Source organism: Staurois parvus, unplaced genomic scaffold (genome assembly GCF_062004578.1).
Source record: "Staurois parvus isolate SC_StPar_1 unplaced genomic scaffold, SC_StPar_1.0 ptg000159l, whole genome shotgun sequence".
Classification (NCBI taxonomy): domain Eukaryota; kingdom Metazoa; phylum Chordata; class Amphibia; order Anura; family Ranidae; genus Staurois; species Staurois parvus.
Genome location: NW_028317955.1, coordinates 6,310,838 through 6,324,885, shown reverse-complemented (window position 1 = coordinate 6,324,885; position 14,048 = coordinate 6,310,838). Strand labels below are relative to the sequence as shown.

The following is a 14,048-nucleotide window of genomic DNA, read 5'->3' as shown; positions in this document are numbered from 1 at the left end:
AAACTTCAAGTGTGCAAAGACTGCGTTTGAGCGAACGCGCGGTCATTGTTGTCTAGTCGCCCACATACTCTGAGTTTGCGGCATTTGATCGGGATCATTCAGGATCCTCTGTTGAGCTGCAGATCAGTATTATAGAATATAAAAGAGAACCTGTTTGATTGTCATAGAACACATAGTGTATGTGTGGTGACAGCTCAGAACACAGAAAATGTCATCCTCTGGTGGGCCATTGCACATTGGTGTATAGGTAGGTCCTGATTATTGCAGATCACACAATCAATGAGGAATTCTACTGCTCTATGTATTGATTGATTGAGATGAACACACGTCAGCACATGATCTGGTGGCAGGGATTAACATGGATGGCACTTCAGCTACAAGGAAGCTGCCTCCTCTCCACCCCACAGTGACGGTGTCCTCCGGACAACGCCTGGATGATTGGTATTGTACGTGATCACTGAGCAGGGCACCGCAGTCCACTCCAGCAAGCAGGGGGTTAAGGCGAATGACATCACCGATGTAAACAAGGGCTCATGGGTTGCCAAGGTAACGTTCCTCGCTGCGGACGCCAGGTGGCGTCCCTGGGTCGGATTCGCTCGGGGATCGGCTGGTGCTGCCTGTTTCCCTCAGGCTGCCCGAGCGACATGTTAGAAGGGGAGCGGGCGGCGGCGGTGTGTGCGCGGCGGGACCGAGCAAGCCCAGGAGCCCGCGCTGATAGGACGAGTATGGGTTCCCCCGCGACGTATTGAGAAGACAGAAGCCGCAGGACAGGCCCCGAGCCGCCCGGGGTGTGGGGGGAGGGTGGGAGGACGGTGACGGAGCTCAGGGCCGGGACAAGATGGCAGCGGCCGGCGCGAGCTGAGCATGCAGAGGGGCCCCGCTCACTGCCTGACATGTCCGGCACAGCCCTGCACGCTGCACCTCCTGCTGCTCTATGAAGGTAAGTCCGGGGGACACCCACCCACCCACTGACTGCCGGGAACGAGGGGGAGGGGAGCTCAGAGAGAGACACCGGGGGACCGGGCTGTAAACACAGGAGGGAACCTGTACTCTCTATACAGGGGGAGGGGGACACTACAGTGACCAGATCGGGGGGTGGGTGACTACTACAGAGACGAAATGGGGGGGAGACTACTACAGAGACGAGATGGGGGGGAGACTACTACAGAGACGAGATTGGGGGGGGGGGACTACTACAGAGAGGAAACGGGGGGGGGGGGGGCATACTAATACAGAGAGGAGACGGGGTATACTGCAGAGACCAGATCGGGGTGAGGGGGGCAGTAGTACAGAGAGGAGATGGGGGGGGGGGCACTACAGAGAGGAGATTGGGGGGAAGGGGGGCAGTAGTACAGAGAAGAGATGGGGTTACTAAAGAAATTAGATTGGAGAAGGGGGGGTGACTACTACAGAGAGGAAAAGGGGGGGGGGGCTGTAGTACAGAGAAGAGATAGAGCTAGAGACGATGTGGGGGGGGGGGCATGACTACTACAGAGAGGAGATGGGGGGGCAATGGTACAGAGAAGAGATGGGGGTGTTAGAGAGAATGTAGGTGGGGGACTACTACTACATAGAGGAGATGGGGGGTGCTACTACAGAGAGAAGATGAGGGAGACTACTGCAGAGAGGAGATGGGGGGCAGTAGTACAGAGAAGAGATGTATACTACAGAGACGAGAGGAGATGGGGGGGGATCACTACAGAGAGGAGATGAGGGGGATCACTACAGAGAGGAGATGAGGGGGATCACTTCAGTGAGGAGATGAGGGGGATCACTTCAGTGAGGAGATGAGGGGGATCACTTCAGTGAGGAGATGAGGGGATCACTACAGTGAGGAGATGAGGGGGATCACTACAGTGAGGAGATGAGGGGGATCACTACAGTGAGGAGATGAGGGGGATCACTACAGTGAGGAGATGAGGGGGATCACTACAGTGAGGAGATGAGGGGCATCACTACAGTGAGGAGATGGGGGGGACTTCTACAGAGAAGAGATGGGGATGAGGGGGACTTCTACAGAGATGAGAGGGGGGGTACTACAGTAGAGAGGAGGTTACTACAGAGAGGAGATCAAGGGGGACTTCTATTGAGAGGTTATTGGAAAAGGGGGAGGGTGGTTTAAAGGAGATTGGGGGCTACTACAGAGAGGAGATGGGGGGGGGGGGGCTGCTGGAGGGTACACCTTGGAGATCCAGGAATTCTATCTGCTGGAGGTGAACACTGAGGAGATAATTCCACAGGGATAGGATTGGGGGCTTCTACAGGTTGGAGGGGTGCACAGAGAGGAGATTGGGTGGTGCTGTACCTTATGGATTTATAGACGAGATCTATGAATTCTAAAGGCTAATTGGATACAATGACAGATCCATGTCTTCTATGGGATGGTGGCATACAGAGAGGGGATTGGGGGTCTTCTACAGACTGGAGAGCAACATGGGAGATTGGGACTTTTACTTGCTTAACATGGGTAGTAGAGATAAAAGGGGAACTTATGCTGGGAAGTACAGATAGGAGAACATGGCTGTTACAGGCTAGGCAAAGAGAACAAAGAGGTCTGTGTACTAGATGGGGAACAACCAACAAGAGATTCGGTAGTGTTGTGTTCAATACTGGAGAATATAGAGAAGAGCCGGGCCTTCTACAGGTTTAATAGGGAGAGTAAATGGAGGATAGCAAGAGCTGGAAAGAGAGAACAACAGAGAGAGATTACTGTCTGGTCAGCTTGCTGGATAGGATTTAGTCTGCATTCGCACTGCAGCGATTTGTAGCTTGAAGCTCCAAAAACGCTCAAAATTAAAAAAAAAAATCGATTGTTCTTTATGGTACCTGTTCACACCTGATCATTCAGACAGACCCCATAGAGATCAATTGATTTTTTTTTAGCGTTTTTGGAGCTTACAAGTTTCAAAACGTTCAAGTGTGAATGCAGCCTTAGTGTGTGGAGTATGATCTGGAGTTGGGGGGTACAAAGAAGAGATGTAGGCACTGAATGTTGGATAGGGAATAGTTTGTAGAGGGAAACTGTCTGTGTTAAAAGTTACAAAGACTTGTGTGGGAAGCAGAGGCTTGGCTTCAGAAACCACGAGAAAGGTTAAGCTGAATAGAATTACATTATAGAAGGTGTAGGAGGATTGGGATACAGAAAAATAAGAGAAATTGGATGGCATAATAATGGGCATGAACAGAAGTGGGAGGGATTGACGTGCTAAATTAAATTGGGGTAACATGGTGAATAGAAATGACATAGAGGAAGGAAGTTGTGCTGGGAAAGGGAAGGTGAACAGAGATGGAGAGAAGGGGAGATTATGTAATATTGGAGTATAAGTAGGCGGAGGTTGCCTAGAAGCAGGGTGGGGTATAAATGGAGGAACATTGGAAATTTAGCCTGAAAGGGATCATACTTGGGGAGAATTAGAAGTGGGGTGATGCAAAGTGCTAAATAGATACTTATGGGGGTTTATTTACTAAAGCTGGAGAGTCCAAAATCAGACTCCCTTCTGCATAGAAACCAATCAGCTTCCAGGTTTCATTGCCAAAGCTTCATTGAACAAGCTGAGGTTAGAAGCTGATTGGTTTCTATGCAGAAGGGAGTCTGATTTTGGACTCTCCAGCTTTAGTAAATAAACCCCATGGTGTCATTGACTGAACAAGAGAGGGTGGTGTGGTGGTAGAATACACATGGCCAGAGAGGTGGGTGAGATTAGGGAAGGCATGCATGTGGGTGATGGGGAAAGATTGGACATGTGTGGTGGCTTTGTCATGGTTGACCATAAAGTCAGATAACAGGACTGGTATGTTGGAGTCATCATTGATTTGGGGGGAAAGGATAGAAGTTTTGTGCTTGAAAGGGAGTGAGGGTATATGGAGCAGTCCTATAGTATGGAAAGTGATGAAATAAATGATATGTAGGCAAGATGGAACAGAAATGGGAAGGGTGTATATTTATCAGAAACAGGACTTGTTATGTAGACACAAAAAGACATCAGGGAGGTGTAATACAGGAGATGTGAAGTTGGAAAGGGGGTAACAAATGTGGTGAGACTGGGAGGTAAGATGATAGGAACAAATGTGTTTATGGGACACAGCTTTTATAGAAACTAGCTTCAGAACTGATTGGGACAATGTTTATTTTCACATCCCGTTGTCAATGAGTACAAAACAATCAGGAAAAGAGAACACAGCAACAGTAGTCAGCTCAAGGCAATCAAAATACAAACAAAATAAATCTTTTGCCCGACTGCTCCAGTAGTGTTTCTTTTTTCCCCAAGGTTTATTAAATGCCCGATGCTTATAGCATTTCCCAGGTGTTCAAGAAGCATTTATTAAGCTGCTAGAATGATCTCTAAGCCTCTATTCTTACCCCCTTACCAACCTTTTGGGGGATCCCAGGAACAGATTCTGGGGTCCAGTTGTGATTTGACTCCCCAGTTTAGAGTTCAGAAAAAAAAAATCATGTGAACTGTATAAATCTCTCTATTCTCTACCCTCCCTATAAATGCTTTAAAGGTGTGTAGCTTGTTTTATGATGATGTTGCTTTTTTGTGCTCATCAGAGCAGTTGTGTCAACATGTTGTGGCCTGGTGCATTCACAGAGGGTGGAGATAGAGAGGGCGTGAATTAGGTGTCAGCACAGGACTGCTGAGCCCAACACATTCCACAAACTTCTAGGGGCTCTGATCAGATACGCTAATAGTGCCGAGCCAGTGACAGCGGCTAGCACACTGAGACGCTGCCCCATATAGAAACGCACTCATCAAACCCTCCCCCCCCCCCCTTAACATCCTGTTTCTCTTCATTTTTGTAGATCCCCTATCTCATTTCAAGGCCTCTCTCTTCCCATTATAGCTAAAAAGAAACAAAAACATCTTCCCTCTTCAAAAAACTTCTGATGTACTCTTTTCTTCTGAACATTAATTCTGCCTTGTGTCCGTGATCTCACATAGAACTCTTCTTCCAGCACATGCTCCATAAATCAGCGGAATATTTTTCATGTAGACATTTTGCACACAGTCTGGTTTTTGAATATCTGTGTATCATACTTCACAGGATCAGAAGAGCGGATCTAACAGACGTCAAAGGTTTTTGAGCTTGTGCGTTGGTTAATTCTATTTGTTTTTGAGGCTCAGGAGGTTATGGGAGAGTTAGCATGTTAGTGGTAAATTATAAGAACACTCTGTCCCTCGTTCGCCTCGTCTGTGCCGCAAGGCTCTGTAACAGCACCGCTCAGTTTGGCAGTTTATTTGTTGTTTTAGAAGTTGCCCACACTAGATTTTTTAAACTCCAGCATGAAATGTTTGTAAAAACAGGGAACGTAAAGTATTGAAATCCTGCGAACAGCTGTCTTCTTTATTTCTACAGTTTAACTTTAGCGTGACTTTTTTCTTCCTTTTAGGGGAAACTATAATGTATTTTCCGAGAATTGACATTTTTAGATATTGTCTTTTTTACATGAACGTAATATTTGATTCACATGTTTACACCCTTTCTGTGCTTTATCTCCATTACCTTGGTGCACTTTATTACAGATCCAGAATGATAGATTATTTTATCTCTTATTTCATTCCGGGACATACATGACTTAATTTCTTTCGTTCAAGCCAGTGGGTTGAATGAAAGAAAATGACTTGATTTCCCCAGAATCCCTCCCGCCGCACTATTGTATTCGGGGGGAGGTTGCTGTGTTAATTCTTGTGTATATATATATATATATATATATATCTATCCCTGATGAATGGGAAGCTTGTGGCCCCTGAAATGCACTACTAAAGCATTTTGGGCTGTTAGGGCGCTTTTACACTGCTCCCCACATTTCCCCACGGCGCGGATATAGTATCTGTTTTTGTGCGGCTTACCCACGTTTTCCCATAGACATATATTAGATTAAATATATTTGGTGCATTTTCTGAAAGCACACCAAAAATCCTGCATGCTACGATCTAATAGAAAGTGCAGATAACCTGCACAAAAACTGCGCACCACCTGCGCTGCGCGAAAATCGCACCAGTGCAGCAGCTTTTAGGGTTCACGCACATGAACATTTATAGACATTTTCTATGCCAAGCTTAAGTCTCCCAACAATTTCTCACAATCAAGTTGCCACCCATGCTTCATACACCCTGTACATACAAGTGAATGGTTGTATGTGGGCTGCACTCTTGTTAGTGGCGATACTTGTTTGCCTTGCGCATGTGCATTCAATGTATTTCCTGAAAGCAAACGTTACGCAATCTGGAAATACGTCAGACATGCATTTCCGGGTAAACCCCAGTGTGTTAGTATTTACAAGAGTACAGCTATTCACTTGTATGGGAGGCTGTAGAAGGCATGTTTGGTTCCCAGGGCCTGGAAAGTGTCAAGAAATGTATGTTAGGTATAGAAAATGTCTGTAAATGACCATGTACATGAACCCTTATCTTTGGTTTTGCGCTCCTATTGTATTTGGATACTTTGTGTTAATGGGGGCAGCACAGTGGTTAAATGGTTAGCACTTCCACCTGGCAGTACTGGGGTTGTTGGTTCGAATCCCAGCCAAGGCATCACCTGCCTGGAGTTTGCATGTTCTCTCTGTGCCTGCGTGGGTTTCCTCCGGGTACTCCGGTTTCCTCCTACACTCCAAAGACATGCTGGTAGGTGAATTGGCTCCTGTCTAAATTGTCCCTAATATGTGTATGTATGAATGTGAGTTAGGGACCTTAGATTGTACACTTCTTGAGGGTTAGGGACCGATGTGAATGTACAATATATATGTAAAGCGCTGCGTAAATTGACGGCGCTATATAAGTACCTGAAATAAATAAATAAATGGTAGTGAACATCATATATGGCATTTTTTATTTTACGTCTACTTTAAGGCCTCACTCTGGGCAAAAACATCCACCCAAATGTCCGATCGGCAGCTTGTTCAGCCTGTCAGTGCGCCACTGTGAGGCTGAGCCAGCCGCTCCAGTGAGCACTGGAGGGGCAGAGCACAGAGCAAACCTGAGAACTGAGTAATCAGCGGTCACATGATCGCTCAGTTCTTGAGCTTAGAGTCGGTAGGAGAAAGCTTGTAGAATCACACCAATGCTGCAGTCATATACGTAAGTATGTTTTTTTTTGTTTGTTTTTTTATTGTTCCCTGTCTTTTGCCTTTAAGGAAACACACTTTCTAGTTTATTTAAGATGATAAAATGAATGGTGATTGTTTGCTATGGCTTACTGTGTCCTGCCTTATTATGGAAAGGGTCATTGGGCTTATTTATACGTTTCAGAACGAGAGAGAAATAGTTCTCTCCGTAGCAAATAATCACAAACTTTGTTTCATTTTAAAACATATATTAGTTAAGAAAAATGTCGACTGTTTTTCTACAACTCTGTTTACATTTTATTTAATATAAATATAAATATATTGTACTTTGTGTCTTCAATTTGGGGAAGAGACACACTAAGGGCTGGTTCACACTATAGAAACGCAGTTCAAATTCGTTCCGGATGTGTTTCCGCATTTGTGTTTTTGACGCGTTCCAGTGCGTTTTTTTTATGCATTCCAGTTCATTTCTTCCCCTCTCTTTTTCTTCAATTTACCTAGGGACATGTACCTTCCAGTGTGCTCCGGTGCATTTTTGATGCGTTTTACTGCGCTCCAGTACAGTTCTGTGCAGAAAAAATGCAGCAAGTTTTATTTTTTTTTTTTGCAACTGGAACTGCAAGCACTGATGTGAACATTGACATTAATAACCATATAACCTACTTTCTGTGCATTTTAGATGCAGAAAAAAATCAATTGAAACGCATGTAGTGTGAACTGGCCCTAAATGTGTGGACACATGCTTCAAACAATGAAACTCCATTTGTATTTAGTGACAGGTGATGGATTGAAGGCTGTAATCCCAGCCCAGCCTCACACATTCTCAACAGCTTCTGTGGAATGTGAAGCTACAAAGAGGAGGATATTATTGGGAAGGTTGGGAGTGGCCTAAGCTTTCAATTACTGGTTTTATTACATGTACAGTGTGTATTGTTTTGAGTACATGCATGGGCAAAGTTGGGAATGCTTTGTTTAGGCCAATTGAGGGGTTTTGTTTTTTTTTTTTTTTGTTCTCAGGAAAATGTCTTCGCCTTGTTTCCAGGAACAGATAAGCATCTACAAGTGTCTTCACAGAATTTTGTCACTGTGATGTGAGCTTTAGTTTTAGCCTTCTAGTTTATGTGTAATGCTGTGTGTAGATTAGTGAGATTTGGAAGCATATTTGTAATTGGTGAAAGTTGATCTGGGCAGTTTCTGCACTTATTTTCTCATATTTGTTAATTTATTAAATTTACTATGATTTTGCCAGTTGACAAAGATTTTCTTGTTTTTATTTAAATAGATTTTTATTAAGGCTCAACAGCATGTAGGGTACAAGATGGTGTACATAGACAGCAACTACAGATGATTCAGTTTATTTATTTCAGGTACTTATATAGCGCCGTCAATTTACGCAGCTCTTTACACATATATATTGTACATTCACGTCAGTCCCTAACCCCCAAGGGGTGTACAATCTAAGGTCCCTAACTTACATTCATACATACACATATTAGGGCCAATTTAGACAGGAGCCAATTAACCTACCCGCATGTCTTTGGAGTGTGGGAGGAAACTGGAGTACCCGGAGAAAACCCACACAGGCACAGGGAGAACATGCAAACTCCAGGCAGGTGGTGCCGTGGTTGGGATTCGAACCAACGACCCTAGTGCTGCCAGGCGGAAGTGCTAATCATTTAGCCACTGTGCAGTTTAACCCCTTTGTGACGTAGGGTAAAACAAATCTTAATGCCTGTATACAGTTTTGCAACTTTTAATATTGGTTCGTACGTAAAACTGTACTTAGTGTATCCAGGTGGATTATTTCCTTGTTTTTTTTTTTCAGGACAGACTGGGCTTTCATTTGATGGTAAATGGTAATATGTGTTTTCTGATTTCCTTTCAAAGTAAAAAAAACACTGGCACAAAAGAGTAAATAATTTTTTTTAATTTAGCTATTGCTATTACCATCATTTACCACCAAGAAACAACTAAAAATAAACTCTCCTACTCCTGACAATCACAGTGATACTACATATGTGTATGTTATTTGTTCTTTGTACCTGTAATCAGGCCCAGAAACAATGGTGTGCGGTTTTGCTTTTTTTTTTTTTTTTTTTTTTTTATCCTACTTAAAATACTCTAGCTGGCACTGATGCCATAATTTTTCCTAAAATACACAGACTCTTACCTTTGGACCCAACCTTTTACTCTAACCCTGACCTTTTACCCTGATCCTGACCTAGATCAAACCCTGATCTAGCAATTTTTTCTTTATATTTTATTAACATTTTTTGTTTTACTCACACTTTTAGCTTACACTGTTCTCTATCAAGGAGAAAAAGAAGATACAGTATATCTTTTTCTCTATTCAAGAGGAGAACCCCCCCCCCCCATTAAAAAAAAAAAAAAAAACAAATGGCAGACTGAGCAGTGACTGATCACTGTGTTTGCCAGTCAAAGGGTATCACAGTGATCAGTACCCAGGTCTCCAGCTTCTCAATTGTTAGTATGGGATGTGGGCCTGTCAATGAGAGTACGGTCTCTGTTGGGAATGCGCCGTGCAGCACACTCCCAGTTTCAAACACAGGTAAGCATATATGCAGCTCCACAGCATTGAGAACTACTTCCGTAAGGCTGCATACATGCGTCTGCTTGTCCGCAAGGGGTTAAGATGCATTTTAGAGGCCATAAAAAGTATCATTGCATCATCAAAGAAACATTACAACAGGTATACTTCTGTTTTCTTTATATAGTAAGTGTTTACAGAGAATTTTTGCCGTACTTGTGCAGGTTGTCATTTTATAGTGGAGGGAAGTTGAAAAGGGTACCATTGTGGAATATTTTTTCTATTGCATTTGTTTATCATCACTCCCAATCCTTTTCATATTTTCCTTTTTTTTTTTTTTTTGGTTTGTTTGTCAGAGTTTTACTACTTGGCGGAGAGCTAAGATATTCTGCACTGTTCTGGCATACCATGGCAAGAAACCTTGTATTCCCTTTGCTTCTTAGAGGGGAAAACATAACTGGTCGGAGATGTCAGAAGATTACTTACAATAATGACAACTTCTGACCTTTGGAGCTCTTATTGTTGCTGTGACGTAAGTCCCTACACAACCCAACCATAGCAAGCTGTGCTCAATCAAGCCTGTGTATGGCAACCCAGTTAGGACCTATTCACACTGTGGGGTATATTTATTAAAACTGGAGCACTCAGAATCTGGTGCAGCTGTGCATGGTAGCCAATCAGCTTCTAACTTGTTAAGATTTAGGCCATAAAACCAGGAAGCCAATTGATTTCTATGCAGAATTTGCACCAGATTTTGCACTCTCCCATTTTAGTAAATAACCCCCTTTGACTGTTTTTCAACATTTTAACTTTGCATATGTATAATCATAGGTTTACAGCCCATCTCTTAAGCAGAGGTGGACATGATCCCTGATTGGGCTGTAACAGTTTTGTAAGAAACTGACCAGTTTGCCTGTACACACAAGCAGAGAAGATCCTGAGACTTTTTCCGTTCATTATCAGATGAATGTTTGTAAGCCAACATAAAAAAATGTTCTTGGCTTAATAACCGTTTATTTCAGTGTAAGGCATAACTTATCTTTCTTACAGATGAAAAAGGAAATCTCACATTGGAAATAGAGCATTGAACATACAATATCTCACAGAAGTGAATACATCCCTCACATTTTTGTAAATATTTGATTCTATCTTTTCATGTGACAACACTGAAGAAATTACACTTTTCTACAATGTGACGTAGTGAGTGTACAGCTTGTATAACATGTAAATTTGCTGTCCCCTCAAAATATCTCAACACACAGCCATTAATGTCTAAACTGCTGGCAATACAAGTGAGTACACCCCTAAGTGAAAATGTCCAAAGAGGGTTAAGGCAGTGCTGGAAAATAATGGTGGCCACACAAAATATTGACACTTTGGGCCCAATTTGGACATTTTCACTTAGGGGTGTACTCACTTGTATTGCCAGCAGTTTAGACATTAATGGCTGTGTGTTGAGTTATTTTGAGGGAACAGCAAATTTACATGTTATACAAGCTGTACACTCACTACGTCACATTGTAGAAAAGGGTCATTTCTTCAGTGTTGTCACATGAAAAGATAGAATCAAATATTTACAAAAATGTGAGGGATGTAGTCACTTCTGGGAGATACTGTATATATGGGAAACTGCTACCAAAACACTTCCTTTTACGGTAATATGGCAGAAACAGGATTATTTTGAAAGCTGGCTGATAGCAGTGAACAGGCAGAATGTGTAATCTGTTTGGAGCTTTGGCTTCACTTACTGGCTGTAAAATATTTAGGTTACTGCATTCAATTACAGGTTGGAGCTGTGCTGTGCTTCGGAAAGACAGTCATGATAATAAACACATTTAAATTGACTTCATCAATGTATGTTATCCGTTCAGCCTTGTCTGACTCAGCACTTTTAGGGGCCATCTGTCTCCATGTTTCCTGATCTTGTAATGCTACTTTTAGTTGATTCATGTTTTGGCTGGCGTGTGCTTTTATGCTGTCTAACCATTGTGTTCTTTGGAGGCCTGGCTTCTTTTCGCCACTAACCAATCCAAGCATAGTTGCTTTCTCCATTATGTTCCATGTAGAATTACGTCTTCTCTCCCATAAGCTAAGCAGTTATGGGTGAGGACTTCATTTGGGATTTAATACCAGTGTGTGTGTTCTTTTACACATTTTGAGAAGGTTAAATAGTTCCTGTAAATGTTTTTTCAAAACTGTTGAGTCCTCTTACTAATGAAAAGGAAAATGTTAAGCTGATATTTTATGCTTTATGACATCATTGTAGAACACTTGGGCATATTACAGTATATGGAATGCATAAATATAAGATTTATTTTGAATAAACATATATTAAAAAATGTGTTCCTGTTGCTAATAGGGTGTGAAATTCACTTGCATTTCACCCATATCTGTGTCTTCGGAAATATGGTTTTAGGGCTGGTTGTCATGTTTGAACAAATAAAAGAATCCAAACAAAGGAGGGTATAAGAATTCTGCTAATATAAGTTTAAAAATATTAATTTTGTTGATTGGTTGGAAAAGTTTTGATTGATTCTTTATTGTTCTGAAGTATTTGTGCACAGTTTGGTCTAATCTAACACTGACGTACAAAGCTGTCCACCATACTGCCCCGAACTACATCACTGACCTAATATCCAAGTACCGCCCAACACGCACACTCCGCTCCTCACAAGACCTCCTTCTCTCTAGTTCCCTGGTCTCCTCCTCCCATGCCTGCCTCCAGGACTTCTCCAGGGTGTCACCAATCCTCTGGAACTCCCTGCCCCAACCCATCAGATTATCACCTACTCTCCTCTCCTTTAGGCACACTCTGAAAACCCATCTCTTCAGGGAAGCCTTCCCGACCCCCTGCTAACTTGCCAACCTCCTCCACTCTTCCTACCACCCCATCCCCCACAGCTATCTTCCTGTGCCACCATCCCCTCCCTCCTAGATTGTAAGCTCGAAAGAGCAGGGCCCTCAGTCCCCTCTTGTTTTGCATTGTATTGGTATTGTTCTGTCACATGTTCTGTCCCCCTTTGTAATGTACAGCGCTGAGCGAACTATTGGCGCTTTATAAATACTGTATAATAATAATAATCTTTTATGCAGTCTGTGTGCTATTTTGATCTGATTACTTACAGGCAAACACCTGTATATTTTCCCAGATGTCTTATATCCTGTGCCATAATTCTCATCCCATTTCCTCTTGTGTGGCCTATTTTAGTAGAGACAGGGATGCTTTTCTCAAGTATGTATGTGTTGAAATGTACCGACCTTGAGTGTGAAGAAGTGCTTATTAGTCCTTGTGTTTAGGTTCAAAGAGTGGATGGTGTACAAACAAATTTTAAATCCTTTAAGCTGCTGTGGTGCCCATATTTCTTTGTCTGCACGGTTTAATAGCGTAGCATCTGTTGGGTAAGGCTCTAATGGAAAAAGCCATTTACTTAAAGCCCAGCTCCAGGAAACCTGCCTGAACTGCAAGTGTTAACTGCTTGTTAAGATCTAGGCATGGAAAAGTAGATTTACTTACCCAATCCTCAGTTTTGCTAGACCAGTCCCTACAGCAACTTTTCCCCCATGCCGCAGTGGTCTAAGGTCCTGATATCATCAAGACCAATGCAGGGTCCCTAGCCCTGCATTTGACATGGGGATGCAGAGGACAGTCCCCCGCTAGAACATGGGTTAGCATTGTCTGCAGGGGGAGCGAAGAATCTGGTAAGTAAAAGTGCTTTTACTATCCCTTAAACCTAAAAGAGCAGTTAACCCTCTGCAGTGCTTGTGCAGCCCCACTGCAAGGGAGAGTCAGATTTCCTGGCGTTCATCCAAAGGTCCGCTTTAAGTCCTTTTCTCCCCTCCACTGTCATTTTTTTTGGGGGGGAGCAGGTATGCAGTTTTGACAGGTACCCACTTCTCCCAAGTGGAAGTTTTACCCCCCCCAAAGTCTTCTGGGACATGTCACAGGTTCCAGAAAACTGTGGGACCATTCATGAAGTGCAGCATGAGCAGTGGGCTGCCCAGAGTTAAGGTGCCAGCACTGGGAACCTGAAGGCTTCAGGATTTGTAGCTGCTGTGTTTTATTTTTCTAGAGTGAAGATCCTCTTTAAACTTTTCGCTAGCCATACATGGATAGCTAAAAAGCATGGATGAAGGCATCTCCATTGCCGGCTATTGTATTCAGTAAGTCTTGGTTGAATACCTGAGCAATGATGTATCTGATAGAATGCAGTCACTGTTTGACCAATAGTTTCCACCCAGCTGAGTTGACAGTTAAATCGACTTTTGTTAACCCAGATGGTGCATGTAGAGCCAATCATGGCTTGAATTTCAACAGATTCAGCAGGAATCCTCTGAAATACAAGCTGTGTATAACCAGCTTTACTCTTTTATTGCATTTTGGTTCCAAGGCACCGGTAAGTTTTGGTGCCCTAGAGCTAGTTACATAGTCTGGCT

At 43.1% G+C, this 14,048-nt stretch overlaps 1 protein-coding gene across 2 annotated transcripts in view; it reads left to right on the top strand.

Moving 5' to 3' along the window:
- The first annotated feature begins 642 nt into the window (after nt 1-642).
- HIPK3 (homeodomain interacting protein kinase 3) overlaps nt 643-14,048 on the top strand; it is a 191,352-nt gene continuing 177,946 nt past the window's right edge. For both annotated transcript variants that reach the window (XM_089675876.1, XM_089675875.1), the window contains exon 1: nt 643-940. In XM_089675876.1, coding sequence (XP_089532002.1) covers nt 865-940 — 76 coding nt within the window. In that variant the 5' untranslated portion in view covers nt 643-864. The remainder of the gene's footprint in view (nt 941-14,048) is intronic.